The sequence below is a fragment of the Diceros bicornis genome, chromosome 8, assembly GCF_020826845.1.
Source record: "Diceros bicornis minor isolate mBicDic1 chromosome 8, mDicBic1.mat.cur, whole genome shotgun sequence".
Lineage (NCBI taxonomy): Eukaryota > Metazoa > Chordata > Mammalia > Perissodactyla > Rhinocerotidae > Diceros > Diceros bicornis.
This window is the reverse complement of record NC_080747.1, coordinates 74,647,919-74,669,016: the sequence shown is the minus strand read 5'-3', so window position 1 is coordinate 74,669,016 and position 21,098 is coordinate 74,647,919. Positions and strand designations below refer to the sequence as shown.

The 21,098-nt window shown below is 35.1% G+C and overlaps 1 protein-coding gene across 2 annotated transcripts in view; it reads right to left on the bottom strand.

Moving 5' to 3' along the window:
* Positions 1-205: 205 nt before the first annotated feature.
* Positions 206-21,098, bottom strand: part of CCSER1 (coiled-coil serine rich protein 1) — a 674,289-nt gene continuing 653,396 nt past the window's right edge. For both annotated transcript variants that reach the window (XM_058547509.1, XM_058547510.1), the window contains exons 9-10: positions 20,445-20,522; positions 206-345 (exon numbers count right to left, since the gene is read on the bottom strand). In XM_058547509.1, coding sequence (XP_058403492.1) covers positions 286-345; positions 20,445-20,522 — 138 coding nt within the window. In that variant the 3' untranslated portion in view covers positions 206-285. The remainder of the gene's footprint in view (positions 346-20,444; positions 20,523-21,098) is intronic.

Genomic DNA, 21,098 nt, shown 5'->3' with positions numbered 1-21,098 from the left:
ATTTTAGAATAGCTGCATATAGAGATCATTTTTAAATAAAAGTCTACTGTTGTTTTAAAACTATAATAGGAATAAGGTAGGAATATGTTAGCTGAATCTTCATCTATCAATATTCTATGCAACTGTGTACAAATTCAAAAACTATAAAATATTTGGAATGGAAACATTTCTGTATTACATATTCAGAAATAGCTAAAATATGGAATGATGGAAAATTCATTTTATTCAATATTTAACATGTCACAGATTCGTGATACATATCTTATGGTCAAATAATGATCTAACCTAGGTTGAAATATGTACTGGTTTAAATAAACCTTCAGTGCATGTAGGATTCCACAGGGCCTTGAAAAGAAGAAAACAAAAAATAAATAAATGAATGACATAAAATTAATAAAACGAAATGAAATTTTATTTAATACGAAGATTAAAACGTTAAACAATAAAAAAAACACAGACCAACATAGAACTATTCTATTTATGATTTTCTAAGTCAAAATTACTATTAAAACTTATTAAAAATATTTATATTAGTAACACAGGCTCCCAGCTTCTAATTAAATACATTTTACAACCAAACACAAGAGGAAAGAAGGAATATCAATTGGCAATATTTTATTATTTTCTTCATTTTATAAGTAAAGTAAAAAATAAGTTTTACTCAACTCTTTCCTTTATGTATTCCTCAAGCAAAATATCTCAAGAAAATTAAACAAGTAACACATAAGTCTCACATGGCCTTCCTGATATTTTTGTAGAACACAGTCATCATCCAAGGGCCTATACACGAAGCTCCAACAGAATTTTGTTAATCTGCAACAATTATTATTATTTGTAAAACTTTATTGCAGTTTTAAGTGATAGGAAATTAAAACATTTCAAAATCTTTCACCTGTTAAAATAAAAGGAACTCCACTGTGCAGATAATACGTATAAAAAGAAATACAGGATCCAAGAAGTATAGAATATGGCACCTGCCCCCAACAAATGTAGAATTCAGTTGGAAAGATATAAACGAATATAGAAAAGATGAGCCATACTACAAGACAATAGGTTATAGGTCAATATATAGGAGATCAATATAGAGAACTGATAACAATGTATAGTACTGACAACTACAAGATGGTAGGTTATACAGAACTGATAACTGCTGAAGTAGTTCTATGGAAAGAGGGATCACTCCTAGTTTGGGTGGTCAAATCAAGGATATGAGACTGGAAAGAGATATAGGGGAGGGGTATTCCAGATAAAAGGGTTAATTTAAAAGAAAACAAAACTAACTAACTAAAACACTAAACACTGGAGACAAGAAACAGCAATTTATTTTGGAGCAGGTAAGTGGAATAAAAGGTTTATGTTTGGGAACAGTAGTAACTAAAATTGCATAAATAGGAAAGGGTAAAATGTTTTTTTCTTTTTTTTCTTGGTGTCATAATAGTTTATAATATTGTGAAATTTCAGTTGTACATTACTATTTGCCAGTGACCATAGTGCCCCTTTACCCCTTATGCCCACTCCCCAACCCCCTTCCCCTCTGGCAACCACTAATCTGTTCTCTTTGTCCATGTATTTGTTTATGGAAAGGGTAAAATTTTAGCAGTTATAAATGCTGATTTGAGAAAAGTGGATTTTATCCTTTAAGGGTTAGTGAGCCATTGAGAGAGAGAGAGAGTTTTAATGTAGAAATACAATGTAAGCTGTGTGTTTGTGTTTATTTTCTTTTTTGCAGATTTATCTGGGGTGCTATATAGATTGGAATGTGTCGAGTCTGTAAGTAGGAAGACAAGACCAAAACCAACGCCAGGAGGTCCTGAAGCAGCAAGCAGTACTGGAAGGTGACTGTTCTTTGTAGTATGATTTCCCATCAAGATGCTGAGTTCTGTGAACAGCTGACCCATCACTCAGGTTATAGGTCAAAGGTAACATCCTCAGAAAGGTCTTCCCTGACAAGTCTTTTCTAGCACAGGCCCTCCTCTTCACCTGATTCATCTCTTAATCTCATCTCTGCTTATTTATATAATGGCCCTTATCACTGTGAACTTCTCCTGTTTATTTCTACCATTTCTAATTGATTGTCTCTCTTCATCCACTAGAATATGAGGATTATGAAGAAAGGAAACTTATCTGTCTCTTGTTCACTGCTCCAATCTCAGTGCCCGGAACACCTCTCTTTATTTTTATTTTTTAAATGACTACATAAATAAAAAAGGGTGAAATATATTGTGATGAAAATAACCACAGGGCCATAACTGTATGTTGTACACAGAGGCAGATAAGAATTTGCCAAACATGTTCTTCAAAAAAAAAAAGTCTGCAGAATCATTAACACTAGCAAACATTTAACAGATGTCTAGCATCCAGTACCTGTTCTCCAAATGCTAGTTAGATGAATGTGAAAAGACAGAGGGAATATATTATTACATTTTATTTTATGTAATTTAGAAATCTGGAATTCCGTTTTACAGTGTGATAAAGGAAACTCATGTATCAAGATCCACAAAACAAAGGCTGCCTCAGTGGCCGGGCCCACGTCACAAAACCAAACCCAAGTCAGCCCGCACTTACGGGAAATGCCTCACTGTCTAGGAAACCTAACATAAACCACTCACAATCCTCCAACTCAGCTTTACTAGCTCACTTTACCTTGGAAAACAGACTTCTCAGGAAATCCCCAACCTCCTAGCCAATCACGCCCTATTCTGAGTTGCTGCTTCTAATGTTCTATAAAACTCACTCTTGCCCAAAAGCCCTCAGGAAGAGCGCTCCGCTGCTTGTGAGGCACTGCACTCCCCCAAGCCGTGGATTGTTTTCCCCTGAATAAAGGACATCAAACTTGTTACTAAATTGTATTATTTTAGTCATCTGATGGCAATGAGGATGGGATCTGAAGACAGCTGCTGAAGATTGCAGGGACGGCTCCTAGATGCAGGTGAAGGGACCCACAGCCCTTTTGGTTTGCTGCCTTTTCAGCCACTCTCTGGGATCTGCAGTAATCTTTTCTTGGATTGAGCTCCGCTTATTTTGTTTCTGAGCTCTTCGAGTTTGTTTGTCCTAATCCTTTTGGGTGGAAAATTGGGGTGTAAAAGATTCCAGATTTTTCATACAGTACAAATTGGGGTGTGAAAGACTCCAGATTTTCAGTGAGACTTACAGGTCTCAGGAGCTGTGCACAGGCAGTCAGAAACTGTAAGCCTGGTTGAGTTAGGAAAGATTATTTCAACAAGGGAAATTAATGGGTACCTCTCAATCTAAAGAAAGCAGGGACCCACCTCCTGGGACTCCTGCCTTTTTTATGATAAATAAATAGCGTGCAAACAGCTGTTAATTCCTAAAACACTGGCAAGAAATAACCAAAGATAATTTAGAATTATAGGGGCCATTTTGGGGCTGTTATAACCTAGACAAGATTATATATTTATGAAAAACCCCTGAGCATAGAGGCTCAAAAACTAAACAAAAAGAATGGGATACTTTCTTTAATTATACCACAAAAATCATGTCTCTTAAAGATTCATTACAAAAACAACAGAAATCTAAGGAATCAGAAAAGATGCTCTAACCCTGATTTCACCCCCCCTTATCTATCCCACTCTTCCTAACTACCCTGAGACTTTCAACTCACTGTTGGAGCTCCCTTTCCATTCTGAAGATCTTATCATTCAATTCCCTTTTAAAACTAGGCCAGTAGAAAATCCTAATAAAGATAAGGATGCTCCTAAATTTATTCCCCGAACCACTTTTAAACCATGGTCCAAGGCTGACCTATGAGCCATAGTAAGACTTCCCTAAATCAAAAGAGGATCCTCAAAAATTTACCGAGGAATTTAGAATCCTGATTAATGCTTATGACCTGGGACTCTCTGACCTATACCAATTAATACATATGCTGATGGGTCCAGGAGAAGCCCGAAAATGGTTGAGAGAGGCAGACTGGATGAAACCTGAGAAGGAACTTAGATCAGAAGCCCAAGCTACTGCCAGAGATGCTAGATGAGCTTGTAAAACAGCTCAAGATTTCTTAAGATTTCTCAAAGTATTTTCACCAAAAACGAGTAGACTATTGTTCATTCAGTCTTGTAAACAAACAAAAAAAAAGGATGAATCTGTAGCAGGTTTTAGACCTAGATTAGAAGCTTTATTTCTGAGACACTCAGGTTTTACCAAAATAACTCCCTCAAATCAACCTGCTCTCATGGCCCTCTATATGAGCAGCCTCTTCCCTGATCTTCCCAGTATGATCCAGAATAGATGGGAATGGGAAGTCATGCATATTGAAGAAGTTCGTATTCTGGCTGAACATTTTGACCGTACTTTAGAATTAGGAAAGAAAAGCAAAGCCACCAAACCATGACCCTCCAGCCCCAACAATTACAAGGGCCTCAGCCAACAAACAAGCCATCTTATCATTTTAAACCTCAAGGGGCCCGACCTAAACAATCCTGGCACCCAGGCCCACATAATATCTGTAAACAGATGGGACACTGGAAAAGAAATTGTCCCCAAAGAAAACAAACAAGTGCTGAAACTCATCCTCCATATTTCTAAAAACACCTCAGTGACAGGGCTTTGAGGGAAATATACAAAAGCTACTTCCTGAATCCCTCTAAATGAATGTGGTGAAATTCATCAAATCAAAATAAATGGAGAAACATGTGCAGCTTTAGTAGACACAGGAACAACCTTATCTATGTTAAATCCCACCTTTTAAAGCAACCTATCCCTTGGGGCAAAAAACAATATAAAACAGTGGGGGTTTCAAATAAGACACAACAAGAATATCTATCAAAACTGGTTCAGATGACCCTAGGACCAATCTCTGACAATCATACCTTTCTACTTTGTGATTCAACCCCTGTGAATTTAATCAGCTGAGATCTTTTATCTAAATTACATGGATACATAAAGATGGAGAAATTGCCCTTGAATTTTCTGACCAACCTGAATTGGAATTCTTACGTGCCTTACAATTTGCTACAGATAATACTGAAGATTAGTCACCCTATGAGACTCCAAAGTTATCTGAAGTTCTCCAGACTCTCTGCGCAACTTCATCAACAGACACTGGAAAAATCAAGAGTGCTGAACCCATAAAAATCCAGATAGATTTTACCAAACCTTTGCCTAAATTGCCTCAATAACCATTAAAACTAGAGGCCATACAAAGACTCACCTCCATTGTTGAATCTAATTTCACGAGGGTTATTTTTCCCTTGCATCAGCCCTTGTAACACTCCCATCCTCCTAACTAAAAAGCCAAATGGATGTGGATGACAACCTGTCGAAGATCTAAGGGTGACAAATAAAATTGTGACTTGTTTTTCAGTGGTATCCAATCCAAACACCTTATTATCACAGGTCCCATCAACTGCTAAATGGTTCACAGTGGTAGACTTACATTTAGCCTTCTTTAGCATCCTTGTGGATCCAAATAGCCAATATTTATTTGCCTTTACATGAAACAATTGGCAATATACTTGGACTGTAATGCCTCAGAGATTTACTGAAGCTTTCACCTCTTTTTCGCAAGCCCTTCATCATGATCTAATAAGCACCCTACAGTTCCCTCAGGGGTCTTCAATTTGACAATATGTGGACAATCCGTTTCTATGTTCTTCCATGCAGGAAGCCTCTGAATTAGACTCAATATGTTTACTCTAACAGTTGGCAAACAAAGATCACAAAGCCTCAAAGGAAAAACTTCAATTTTGCAAACAGGTTGTTCACTATTTAGAACATGACTTAAGCACTCAGAGGATTTTCCTTTCTCCAAAGCATACACAATTAACACAAAACTTTCCAAAGCCTACCACACACACACACACACAAACAACTTAGAGGGTTATTAGGCCCTGGCAGGACATTGCCAGCTTAGGGTTCCTAGTTTTTGTTTGGCAGCTTCCCCTCTCTATGAACTCACCAAAAGCTCTACACTGGAAATCCAACCGTGGAAAGACAAATATGAACAAGCATTTATTGACCCTAAGACAGCGCTCTAAAATCCCCCAGCATTGGGCCTACCCAACTATGACAAGGCTTTTACCTTATTCATCCATGAAAGGAATAATCAGGATTTAGAAGTTTTAACTCAAGACCACGGTAGAGGACGAGACCTATCGCGTAACTGTAGCATGCAGTTGGACTCAGTAGCTAGAGCTTATCCAAATTGTCTTAAGGTGGTCACAGCTGCAGCTAAATTAGTAGAAGCCTCAGCAGATCTGACCTTAGGACACGATGTTTATCTCCAAATACCTCATGCTGTTCAGCTCTAACTCAGCATCTTTCCTCAATAGACTCACTACTTATGAACTCCTACTTTTATCTCCACCTAACATACATCTTAAATGCTGCAACATTCTTAATCCTGCTCCCTTACTTCCTTTATCGAGTGACGGAGAAGAACGTGACTGTGAGACAGTCACTTTTCAATTAGTTACTCCATGTCTAGATTTAAAGGCTATATTCCTACATAAACCAGATTTAATTCTATATGTGGATGGGTCCTATACCAAAAGTAAACAGGGAAAATATCAAGCTGGTTATGCAGTCACTACTCAATATGAGTTAATTGAACACAGACCTCTCCCCAAATGTAATTCAGCATAACAGACAGAATTATTTGCCTTGATCAGAGCATGCATAATCGCTCAAGAAAAACCAGTTAACACTTACACTGACAGCCGCTATGCCTTTGTTGTGGGACATGATTTTGGAATATTATGGAAGCAAAGAGGTTTTCTAACTTCAAGCAGCACTCCTACTAAAAATGGAGTACAAGTAGAAGAACTCTCTGCCTTTCTACTCTCCTCTAAATCACTATAATTAAGATCGAGGCTCACCCTAAAAGAATTGAGCCCGAATACCAGAGAAATGCATAGGCAGATTTTCATGCCAAAGCTGCCGCATCCACAGAGACTAATGAAACCCACTGCATGGGTCAGAGGCCCGTTAATTTTCTAACTCAACCTCTAACATCACAGGTCATGATTTCACAACAAACTACTTCCTCTCCTGGGAACAGCAATACTGGAAATCAAAAGATTGTAAATTCAATAAGACCTCAAGCTCTGGGAGAGTCAGGATGGCCACCTGGTGCTTCCAGAGTCCCTCAAGGTGCCCCCTACTCTGTACCTTACATTCTATGACACCCCGTGGAACTGGTAAAAGATCCAAATTATGGGACAGTATTGGTGGGGAAATTGCCATAAGGCTGCAACTACAGTTTCTAATTGGTGCATGACCTGTCACAACTCATAATCCTGGTAAAAGCATCCAAGTTTCAGGAGGAATAATTGCCCCTGACGAGATCATTTGAACATTTGCAACTGGGTTTCACTCAACTTCCCCTGGTGAAAGGTTATCAATATGTACTAGTTTTTATTTGCTTATTTTCTGGATGGGTTGAGGCTTTCTCTTGTAGAAAGACTGATGCCCTTACTGTTGCAAAAAAACCCTTTAGAACATGTTATCCCAATTTGGGGCATACCTAGAGAAATTTCCAGTGACCATGGGACCCATTTCACTGGACAAATTGTACAGGCCCTCAATAAGATTCTCCATACCACATAGCATTACCATTCTCCCTACCATCCTCTATCATCAGGAAAATTTGAAAGAACCAATGATAATCCTCAAGCTTGAACTATCCAAGTTTTTGGAATCCACAGGACTCCCATGGCCCAAAGTTCTACCTTTAGCCCGACTTGCTATACAAAGCACACCATGTGGAACTCACAAATTGACTCGTTATGAAATTATCACAGGGAGACCCATGTCCTTTACGTCACACCTCATGTTGACACTTCTCTCGTTTATCCTGAAATAGTACAATATTACAAATCTCTTAAGCATTATGCCAAGGCATATTTCCAACAGACTAAAGAAGCCTTTCCTGATACAGATTCCATAAACTTTCCTCCCCACAACCTGGAACCTGGAATTTGGGTCTTCTGGAAGAGACGTCAGAAAATATCCACCCTCAAGCCTCAGCGCAAGGGACCCTATCAAGTGCTCCTCACCACCAACACAGCAGTCAAGCTTCAGGACATCGGACCCTGGATCCACTTCTCTCAACTGAAGAGGGTGCCAACGATTCCTGGACTGGCACTCCCACCACTGGCCTGTGTCTCAAGCTTACTAGAATGAGAAATCATTGACATCACAAAGTAGACTGCTTCCGCCCAAGACACCAGATCAAGACCCCATACTGTAACCTCAAACGTGATACTCTTCGTTTTCTCTTTCCTTCCTTTACTCTGGTGTTGGCCTGAAAAGATAAAGCTATCATCCATATCTCCCAGGCCATTGCTAAGGGGGGTAACTTTTCAGACTGTTGGATTTGTCATTAAAAACTCTGATCTGTCCATGATGTTAAAGACATCCTGATCTTCCCTGTGACCAATTTTTCTTCCATTCCCAATGTCACCATAAACTGCAATCAACCCCCCTTATAAGTCACTTACAGAGTCCAAATTTTACTGCCAGAGCATCTAACGCCTTGCTTTAACCTTTGCCCTGTCATAACTGTACAAGCTCAGACAGAGAGGAATTCCTTTAAAACATAAGTACATTCTCACCACCACGTTCTTATGATTATCTAAATACACACTGCCCCTGGGCTGGAACTGCAGATTTTTCCACAAGCACCCACCTCCACAAAGAGTTTAGAACCTCCTTTTATTTTAGACTAGAAATTACCTTCCCACATGCAATGAAAACCTAACTGATCCATGGTTTAATTGGTCAAATGAAAAAATCCCAGCAAATGAATCCATTAATACTACTACTTTAATGGGAGTAGTGTGTGCCCAAGCAGGGTTTATTTTTGTCTGGGCAGTTTTAAGGGAAAACATCCTTCTCGTGCCTATGAATGCCTAGATGGCTGGTGCTTAACCAGATAGTGCTTTTGGGTTATCTAACTGTACCCCTAACTGTGCAGAGCCAAACAGACTTCTCTCTGGTCAACCTTCCTCAATTTGCATTATTGAACCAAACAGGAATTACCAGGAGGCATTCATAATACAAAATTTGCTTCCTTTGGCAGATCCCTACTCTCCTGGGTAAATAAGGCTACGATCCGGAACCTCTCCTTGACTCTTGAAGATACCGCAGAATTTGCTGCTAGAGCAATAGTTGCCCAACAAAAATCCCTAGACTCTCTGGTCAAAGTTGTTCTTCATGATAGGACAGCCCTTGATTATCTTTTAGCTGAGCAAGAAGGTGTCTGTGCTGTGGCCAACATCACTTGCCACAATTGGATTAACACTTCTAGGGAAGTTGAGACTCAGCTACATAAGATCACTGAACAAGCCACTTGGCTTTAGAAAGTGACTTCTTCAACAGAGTCTTTATTTGATCTATTTGATCTGAGGTAGTTTGGATCATGGGGACTGTGGTTTCAGAGTGCCCTCTAAATGTTAGGTGTTATCCTGTGTGGAGTCATTCTAATAGCCTCCCTGGTGCACTGTGTCCTCTCAAAGACTTTAAATGCAGGCATGCAGCCGCTGGTGACGCGACAAATGATCTCGCTTTGTCTAGAATGTCAAAAACAGGATGAAGAAAATGGCCAACTGAGGGACTGAGACCTCAATATTCTAACCTATGAATTCCAGTCAGAGACCCAACCTGACTCCACATCAACAAAAAGCAGTAGCTGAGTGGCGCTAATAACTTAAATTTTGATCAATACTCTCAGTACAACTGCACAACTCAGTACAACTGAGAGTACTCATAAAAGGGGGGAATTGATAAAGGACATTTGTATATAAGGACCCACAAAATGAAGGCTGCCCCAGTGGCCCAACCACATCACAAATCTAAATCTGTCAGCCTGCACTTACGGGAAATGCCTCACTGTCTAGGAAACCTAACATAAACCAATCACAACCCTCCAACTCAGCTTTACTAGCTCACTTTACCCTGGAAAATGACCTTACCAGGAAATCCCCAACCTCCTAGCCAATCACGTTCTATTTCGCATTGCTGCTTCTAATGTTCTATAAAACTCGCTCTTGCCTAAAATCCCTTAGGAAGAGCGCTCCAACTGCTTACGAGGCACTGCACTCCCCAATCCATGGATTGTTTTCCCGTGAATAAAGGACATCAAACTTGTTACTAAATTGTATTATTTTTGTCATTTGACAAGTGTATTTCAAGCCTCCTAACATTCATATATTTAATAAAACTCTAACCCAGTTCTACCTTTTAACATTCTAACGTTAGTAAAATGAAGGGAAAAATATCATAATAGGTTGAATACATTCAGAGACATAAATGTCACTAAAATATATGACACTAACATTTCTCCTACCACAAAAGTTTATAATATTTTAGTACTTTTCATGTAGTGAGGACAAAAAGCTCCAATACTTCTCTGTCATTTTTAGCTAGTAGCACACAGAGAGCACCGCAAAGAAATATAAAGCTCAACTAATGAGAATGAATGGTTCCCCATGACTACGCTGTAGGGACAACAATAATTTGAAAGATACGATTCTTTCTTACCATTAAGCACTCTGGGGATATTGTAAATTAAGAAAATTGGTTACAAAATAGATTAATCATCTTGGGCTTTAAAATATAATGCATTCAATATAATGTCAAATTAGAAAAAAAACCCTCCAATACTTAATATTTATTTTTAATTATATTTTAGAAGAAAAGTGTCTTAAATATTTCATTTCCTCAAAAATTTCCAGGTTATTTTATTTTGTAGGGAAGTAGTACTTGAAATTAAATACATTGTACAAACATAATTTTATATTCATTACAGCAGTGCTGGAGAGTTTGCCTTCTTAAATAATATACTTCTACACTGAAATTACAAATTATTATAAAGGCACACATGTTCATTGCAAAACGTGAGAAAAAGAGATAAGCAGAAATAAGGAAATTAAGTGCCATATTCCTACCAAACCAGAGATGATCACATCAACTTTATGTATTCATTTTCACATATTTTTTTTTTTTACCAAAATGAGACCATGAAGTACATTCCGTTTCTTAAGTTACTGTACTTGCTGCCTTATTTTTTCCCTAGTAAATGACTTCCAACTTTCCGAATCAATAAGTTTGCATCTTATCCAATAGGTATCCTTATTCAAATTTCTTCAAATGTCTTTCAAATACATGTTACTGCTGGACTGCCCAACCCAAGATTTAGTCCTGGACCATGCATCACGTCTGAAATGTAATGGCATTTAAATCTTCCTGCTAATTTTTTTTTAATTAGATAGCCTTTCCCTTTACTGGGAAAACTTCTAAGCCTACAGAAAAATAGAAAAACTGATACCATTAGCACCTGCATAACTATCCCTTAGATTCAGTAATTAAGAGTAGCCATAGCTGCTTGTGTTTCTCCTTTCCCTCCCCCTCTCTTTAGACACACACACACACACGTATTTCTGTATGTATAATATACACATACATATATTATACATACACATTACATTTGTCATTGTGTCTCTTTAGTCTCTTTAATCATGATAATCCCCTAATTTTTAATGGCATTTTCTTTTTTACGAGTACCATGTCAGTTGTCTCAGAACACTGCACATCTGGAATTTGTCTGATTGTTGACTTGTGGTATTGTTTTACATGTCCATCTACCTCCTGTATTTCCTGTATACTGAAAGTTAGGCCTATAAGCTTGAATTGTTTCAGGTTAGAAGTTCTCTAACTATTGCTTTAGACTCTTTCAGTGGGCAGACCTAGGAAATAGTCTTTAACTAGTAAATTATGAGATCATGTTGATAGTTTCTATTTGAATATTACATTACAGAATTTTTCCCTTCAACTTCTTAAATATCTTTCTTTTTTTTTTTTTTGCAGGAGAAGTTTCGCCCTATGCTAACATCTGTTGCCAATCTTCTTCCTTCTTTCTTCTTTTTCCCTCCCAAAGGGAGGGAAACAGTACACAGTTGTGTATAGTTGTAAGTTCTTCTGGTTCTTCTATGTGAGCCACCTCCACAGCATGGCTACTGACAGATGAGTGGTGTAGTTCCACGCCCAGAACCAAACCAGGGCTGCCCAACTGAAGCATGCCAAACTTTAACCACTAGGCCATCTGGGCTAGCTCAACCTTTTTATTTTCATAGTTATATTTCTTTTCTCTCATCCTGAAATACCTGGGTACTAGTAATGTTTGATTTAATTATTAGTTGAATCTTACACTGTATATAAATAACTTCAAAATTATTACACTAGTAGTAATATAATTTTACTACTGAGTCAAGTTTTAGACTTTTTGCAGTATTTTTTGTCCTTAGACTATAGTCAACTAAAAAAGTACAACCAGAGAAATGGGTTCCAAAACACTTTTAAAAAATATTTTTTTCTCTGTAGTTATGATACCAATTTGACGTACTGATAAGTTTATCTATTTTAAGTGCATTTTAATCTTGTATTTTTCTTTTTTCCCAAGAAAACTATATTAAAATATATACTTAAAACAATTCTCACCTTATTGTCATCTCTTCCACACTATTCTACACTTCTCTCTTGCATTTCTTTATAGGTAAACATTTTTACTATTCTGTTTTTTTCTGTTATCTATACATACACAAAATATTACAAAAATGAAATACTACATAACTGCTTCATGTCTTGATTGTTTCACTTACTAACAGAGTCTAGAGATTACTCCATATCAGAACACTGACGTTTTCTGTTTTTTTTGGCTTTCCAATCCTCTCTTTCAAGAATTAGCCATTATCAAATAGCCCCCTAGTGAGGGACATTGGTGGTGTTTTTCATCTTTAGCTATTACAAATAATGCCCATAAAGAAAACCTCATGGACATGATATTTGGTATATATGAATGTGTATGTTCAGGGTAGACTTCTAGAGCTAGTACTGCTAGATGGATGATAAAACCATATACAGTTTTGTTAGAGTTTTCAAAATTCCCCTCTATAGGGGATTGTGCCATATGACAATGCTGTTCTTTAAAAGGAAAACATTTTAAAAAGAAATGTAAAAAGTGTTTAAGCTCTTCACATGATTGAATGATATTTATTCATTTACTTTATGAAGTAAAAACATTTATTAATTTACAGTAAAATAATATCCATTATGTTTGAAATGCCGAAAATATATGCAAATACATATGTTTCTGTACATGTATTATATTTACAGATAATTATTCAGTGTTTACATGCTTTAACATACTAAAAAATCAAGATGGAGGAAAAAACTTTTAAAAGAGTAGAAAATACACTCACTAAGTAATTTTGATATATTTTTATGATTTACATTCAGTTCCTTTTAGTTTCATATTTCTTAAGGCCCAATAGTGAGTCACTACTCATGCTCTCTCAAAGAAGAAAAATTAATCCTTTCAGACTCAATTAGGGTTTGTAGCAACTTTATCATAAGTTAAAAAAGACTTCTAAGTAGCATTTTTGGAACAATATTAGTTACTTTGTACAATCTGAAAAGTTGAAAAACACTATATTTCCAGTTCTACATTAGTCTTTTCTTAGGCTTACAAAATAAACAATTCACCAATTTTTAGGTTATACTATTCCAATGTAAGAATGCTGAACCTGTTTAGAGTATCTTTCTTCCTGAAAATTACTCTGTATTAGACTATATTTGAAACAAATTCTCCTTTAATTTGATGGATTAAATCCAAATCTATAAATCCATTTACTAGCAGAAAACTCATAAAATAATGAAAAATCTGAAGTAATTCTGACATGTAAAGAACTTTGACTCTTTCAGTACTCTGAATTGCAAATAACACTCTTTTTGGTATAAACTTTCTCTATAGTAATTCAGCTTTATAAATTTAAATTCTAATTACCATCTTAACAATGTGCCGTCACATAAGAGTATAATTTCCTGGTATTCTTTCTTTACAAAGCACAAGGTTAACACTACACGTAGCTCTCTTTTAGGAAACTGTCTGTAATGTAATATTCTGAACATTCCTATTCCTTTGCTTGTTTGGTATGAAGCCCAACATTTATGTAACTCTTTGTTTCTTTAGTTCTCTACAGTTATTTATAAAAATGTTATAAAAACACTTTACATCTTTATTTTGAAACATTAATAATCTAATACTTTAATGTCTTTTTCTCCCTAGAATTATTACCAGTTCTTTATTAGAAGGTATAAGCTAGTGAAGGGGAGCAGAATTTGACACCCCAAAATATGCCTCTCTGGCATAATGATTGTCTTGTGCTAGCTTTTTTTTCTTTCTTTTTTTTTTTAAATTTTCTTTTTGAGGAAGATTAGCCCTGAGCTAACATCTGTTGCCAATCTTCTTCCTTTTCTCCCCAAAGCTCCAGTAGATCGTTGCATTTCATAGTTGTACATTCTTCTAGTTGCTTGAGCTAGTTCTTTTTGAGAAACTGCAGACACAGGAGAACCTTTGAAAACCGAACAAAAGTTACCCTTTTGTAAGAGACATTTACATTTATAACAGAAATCTCCATTTGTAAGGGTGTCTCCCTTTCTGTACCAGGAAGAGGAGGATGACTCTAAATCTCTGGAAACTCTTACCAATGGAGAAGGCATCAATTTAAACCTGGATAAAAACTTTACTCTTGCTTACTGTGCTTTTCCTGGTAACCTCCGCTATCTGGCCTCTCCCTGCCCCCACCGTCATCTTTTGTCTTTAGCAGGAGATGGTATTTAAGGTGGTAGCTTGGGCCACTTTGGGGAGTTAACTCAGTTTTCCTGGGTATGTCCCAGGTATACAGAAAGTGTACATATTACTAAATTTCTGTTTGCTTTTCTCTTGTTAATCTGTCTCTTATTTTAGGGAAGTCTCAACCAAGAAACCAGAAGGATAGAGAGAATGTTATTTTTCCTCCCCCACATAATTTAAGCTATATAAAATATTTGTGTGTGGGAGAGCTCTTTTATTGTTTTATTTTAATGAATATTTTTGCAATTACAAGAGCTTTCATAGTTAACACCCAGCCTTGCTATTTTCTCCATAAGGATTTCAACCACAAATTCTCTTAACAAAAGGATTATCAGTTAACTAGTGCTAATTCTTTGTAGTCAGAGCTCAATTAAAGACCTGGAGGCATTCCAGGAATGATTTGGCTCCTAGATAAAGATTCAGGATTTTAGAAAGTAGCGTTCAATGCAAGACTGTAAAGGCAACTGCATGGTGGACTTATGTTTAAAAATCATTGGTTGTCTATGTCGATTTGCATTTAATGCTTAGTTCTAAAAGGCACAAAGTAGTCACTTCAAAACATTTGTTAGATATAACAAAGTAATACCACATAATAATGTAGGATAGCAATATGTATTTCTGTATGATTTTTGTAAATAAAGTAAAACAATGCATACTGATTTGTTAAAGATTTTTAGGACTATAAAAACATTAGAGTCTTTCAATTAATCTGTTCATTTATTTTTTCACCAAGTAATTATTGAGTGTTTTCTACATTTGTTTACTTTTACTGTCACACCTCTGATAAATGGGATGCACTGACATACAATGAAGTCTAATTATACATTAAAAGTATATAAATTCAACACTGCCTGAACTGGAAGAAGAGTGGTACACAGAGAGAGAAGTGAGTGGAGAGAGTACATCCAAAAAAAGAAAGATGAGGGGGCCGGCCCGGTGGCGCAAGCGGTTAAGTGCATGTGCTCCACTGTGGCGGCCCGGGGTTCGCCGGTTCAGATCTCGGGCGTGCACCGACACACTGTTTGGCAAGCCATGCTGTGGTGGCATCCCATATAAAGTAGAGGAAGATGGGCATGGATGTTAGCCCAGGGCCAGTCTTCCTCAGCAAAAAGAGGAGGATTGGCAGATGTTAGCTCAGGGCCGATCTTCCTCACAAAAAAACAAAAACTGGGAATATATCATCCAGTTTTTAAACCTGATTTTTTTTTAATTTGTAAAAATAAACAGAAATAACTAAGATAAGGAAATATAAATAAGTGAAGCATGTGGGGAGAGGCTCTCATCTACTAAATGCTGGGGCACATTGATGCATGATCAGAAGTACTGAATTTAAGAAAGATGATAGCAATGAAGGGATCCAAAATAGAAAGCTCTAACAAACTACAGTTTATTAGCTGCTGGATAAGAATGCCTAATTGATAGTTACTCAATTCTTAGAATTGGGCTTAATCCATAGGATGATTTAATATTAATATCTAATATTAGCATAACACAAAATACTCTCCGGCTCTAATAGCTAATAAAGCAATTACAGTAAAAACTGATCATTCTTATTCCTTACATGATAAACTGCTTTCATATTTGTCAGACCTCCCTGCACACTACTTACTGTATCAGGAGGACCTCCAAAAATTAAATCTAAGAAAAGTAGCACAGATTGAGAATATACAGATAATTGCATTAAGATTTTCAAAATGTGTATTCATAATGCAACTAGTATTATTATTTCCCTAGCATATAAGTAGAAAACTGCATTTATAAGGCAAATCTCACCATTTGAAAAATGTGTTAAAATATCTGCAAAACACACTGTGGTATGAGCGTACATTTCCAAACTGATTTATGCTTCACTCACATGACTGAGACAAAATATATGTGATGCTACAATTCAGTCAATTTTAAATCGTCTAAATATCATTAGTGGTTTTCATTTGGCTAACGATGATGAATAATAATTCAATATTTGATGAAATACTTGATAAATTCAAAACTCTTAAAGAAAATATGACCGAAGCAAGTTCAAGACTAATAATATTTCTTATTAAATATAAGTATAAAACATACACTAATGGAAGTAAGAAACCTCTTAAAATTTTAGTGCTTTTGCTTCTAAGAGCAACTTAGAGACCCTGTGACTGTTTTGAGTCAAGTTCAGGCACTAACTGAAAGGAAAATTTATACTTAAAGTCAATCATATTTAAAAAGACAATCTTCCATAGAACACCAAAAGAAAGTTAAGAACAAAAAAAGCTATCCATGATGATGTCAAATTAATAACGGTGCCTGAATTTTCTCAGTGTGAGAATATAATATCTTCACTATAGCATTTGGCTATTCATTCTCAATTATTTTAACCAAAATGTTATTTGCAGTAGTTCAAACTATAAAATATTTACAGACAGCATATGTGCTATGTTGAAGCATCTACTTATATAGTTCACGTCATCAGAAGAATTTTCCCTACTTCTAAATGTAATCTTGTAATGGGCAACATTGCTACTTGACTACATCTATTCATCTTCTATCCTGTTTTAATAACACAAGTGACACCTAAGAAATTATTCTTTGATCTCTCAATAAACTAAGCCTGTGCAGACAAAGGAAGGTGAAACAGGTTAAATTGGCATTGATTATGTAAGACACATTCATCATTTATTTAACACACATTCATCATTTATTTAACAATCTCCCTCATCACAAGAACTATTGTGTTTATAGGCTCTTGCTGAGGTACTGAATTTATTTTTTAAATAATCCTTGCCATGTGCATTAGAAATCAGAGCACACTGTACACTAACATAGTTTCAAGTCTCCTGATAAATCTGTTGTAGGATAGAAGTAGTTTATTGTGCAAACTTTTGAACTTAATCACTGCAGTGGATTTTTGGAAATTTCTTTTAATAATTTTCATTATAATTAATGTCTTCTGGGGATTCTATTTCTTATCTTAAGCAAAATGTGTAGCAACAGCTATCTTCCCAAGGAAATTATATTAATGGATACTTGTAGTCTCTCATATTCTGACACTCATATCATTGATACATGATCGTAATGATCCATAAATAACAATTTGTGGCTAATATTGACAGCTTTAGGAAGAAAGCAAAAGAGTATAAGAATCATCCATAAGGTACAAGATTTCTACAAGATTTTTCATTATTTTTTCCTGACAAATACTATTGCAAATTATAAATAGATATAGTGTATATATGTGGGTATATATATCATATTTGTGACCAATTAAAATAATGTCAGACTATATTTCCTGAGAAAAATGTGAGCAAAATATTATAAATCAAAGGATAAGTTATTCTCATTACATATGAAAATGTGGAAAATTATTTATAAATAGATATTGAAAAAGTATAGAAAATATATCCCAGTCATAGAAAAAATTACACTGTTGATGGAATCATATATTCCAAATAGTCACACAATTCATCATATTTAAAATGTTTTACTTATCTCTAATTTGTTTATTTAAAATATTTCCCTCCTTAGTTTTTTTCCATACAAAATGCCCTAAAATTTATTACTACAATTACATCTAATTACTGGCATAAGCTTCTATATGCATATTTTTGTAATTAGTTTGCTGATTCTGATGATTATGGCCTAGAATATATCACTAGTGTGAAGCAAGAAATTTTCAGAGCAGATTATTATTGTATGTTAACGACCACCCAAATCATAACAGACACTTGTACAAGGGTATCCTTTAAGGACTCACTGCCAAGAAATTATTATTCTTTAACCTTTATTCAATCCAGTAAAATATGTTAGGCTCTTACTGTCAGATATGAAAAGAAGCTAGGAACAAAGAAGACTTAATAAGGATTAACTATGTGCATGGCTTTATTTTTAATTTTTATTTACATATTTAGAGAACTAAATAACTTTGATATAAGAAATTTTTTAGAAACAAGAAAATTATAGGGCATAGAGACCCAATACATAGAGGCTGCTCGTAGCTACAGCTTCGTTGTCTCCCCACAGGCACCATTCATTTCTTAGCAACCATTTCTCACAAGCAGTCACTAATAGTGTTATAGATTTCTTACATTCTATATTTATAGTCAGTCATTTAGAAACTTAGAATTCAGTCTCCCAACCATCATTTTCTTAAATTGGGTAAAATGGAATATTTGAATCCAAATGCATAAGTGTTTTCCCTTTTCCTTGCTTTAAGAATACATTACATTTAATAAAAGACTAGACTTCCACACAGATCACATGGTAGTGAACAAGTGACTTCACTCCTCTGGAACTCAATTTATTTGAAAAGTGAGGGCTGTGAAGTAGGTGGACTCTAAGCTAAGTTATAGCTCCTGTGTTATATGATTTTGTTGTGTTTGAATAAGATTTAACAGAAACTATAAATTTATTACTTATTGGACAGCTCTCTGGCTTGCAGATTTAAAAATACATAGGTTATTATTTGTAAAATACAAACTGGGTTTATACCCTAGGGACTGATATACAAATAATATGTACTGTAAAATTTTTAAACAGAAAAAAGGATTCCTACAAAAGAGATAAATATTGAAATACTTGTGGTAAATCCTCTTTGAACTTAGTAAAAATCATTTCTTTTTTAAAATATGAAGTATTAATATCATTTAAATAATATATAACACTGGTATTCAACAAGTATTATATTATAGTCACAATATTGATATTAGAATATTTAGGTATCTAGAATAAACATTATTCATCATTATTCATTATTATTAAAATAAATGTAACAGAAAAATTCAAAAGAAAAGCATAGCTTTTAATGCTTTTTAAATTAAAAAAATAATGTATATAAACATCTGAAAACAATTAGTGATGGAATTCAAAACTTTAGTTTATTTCCTAATAGAGACAAGTAGCTTTATATTAAATATATTAATACACTTTGCAAGGCAACACAAAAGTAACATACATTTTTACATAACGAGAACCTGCAGATAAACACACATTTTATCATTATACACCTTCATAAAACAACTTAAAATTATCTCTATTCTATTCATACTTGTCAATAAAGTGATAAAATATTAATAAATGTTTTTATATATATAAGAGGGAGTTCTCACAAATGTTAGATACAAGATAAAGAAGCTAATTCCTTTATTTTTTCATCAAAAGAAAATTTAAAGTCATGAACTTAGGCAAAATGAAAATTTCATAGCTGCATTTAAGATAGGTATTTGAATCAAAGTTATCCAAAATCATCCAGTGTTACTAGAAGCATTCTTGTATTAAAACATGTTTTACAGTCCTATATGGACAATTCAACAAGTATTTCACACTCAGAAAAAATGATAACTTCCAATTAAATTACTTTCTGCAGCCTGCACTGAAGCCCAGAGCTAAAATATTATTGTAAATTTCTCTACAAAGTTGTATTTTCTTTTATGTGCAACAGTGTAAAAATGATGCACTTGGCTGGTGATTGCAAGCTTAATAACTTTATTAAACTGTTAATAAATAAATTAGTACTTTCTTAAAAATAAATTGTCCTACATATGTATCTTCCACATGTCTGCAAATTTACTAATTCAAAAGACTGTATTAGAGATGTTGGTTTAAAAAAAAATTAATAAGACATCGGTATGCTAGTCGGTACCTGTAATTATCTTTTTCAGTTCCAGATGGTATTTGGGGATTATTTAAGAGGAAAAGATGAATGGCGCACCACTAAATCCTATTAAATCAATGCATGGACACAGCAGCAGCAGAGGTAAATAAGCTGTGGAGGTCTGAATACCAATAAAGAAGATAAAAATGGTTTTATATAGCTACTTACATCATAGCCTAGAAGTTCTGTCTGTGTGGATTTATCTACCCTTGAAGCAAAAGCCTTCTGTAAATGCTGGACTTTCTCCTGTAGAAAAAAAAAATACAACACTGTTGGTGACTCATGTGCTTCTATGCTAATAGTCCCCATTTATTAAGATTTGATTAGTGTACAATTCATGATTCTCTTTGTGTATGCTTTGCTCTGTTACTGTTTTGCATATCAGCTTAAGTATTCAGAGCTTTAATCTTCAGGTCATAACTACTCTACCTTTGGCATCTGTTCTTTTAGTACAGGAACTGCTGAGTCAGAACCACAGTTGAACGCTAGAGAGACATGATTTGCTTGAATCCAAGACCAAATGCTTATGTTGTTTCTTGGTAACTATTTTTTGTAAATTAAATTGACAGGATTTTATTTATCTAGTTTCAGAGTATTTACATTTAAAATCCAAAACATTTTCAATAAATAATACCATCTAGTGGATTCTATTTAGGTTTTTTTTTTTTTTTTTTTGGCTTCTTAATCCTCTGCTCCTGGAATCTACACATTTAGGAATCTCTACTTTAAGGGATTTGATACTCACTTAATGCTGTTATAACTAGGTAAGGGAAGCAATGCATGAGGAAAGTTTGGGATTTCATATCTCCAATGCAAATGTAC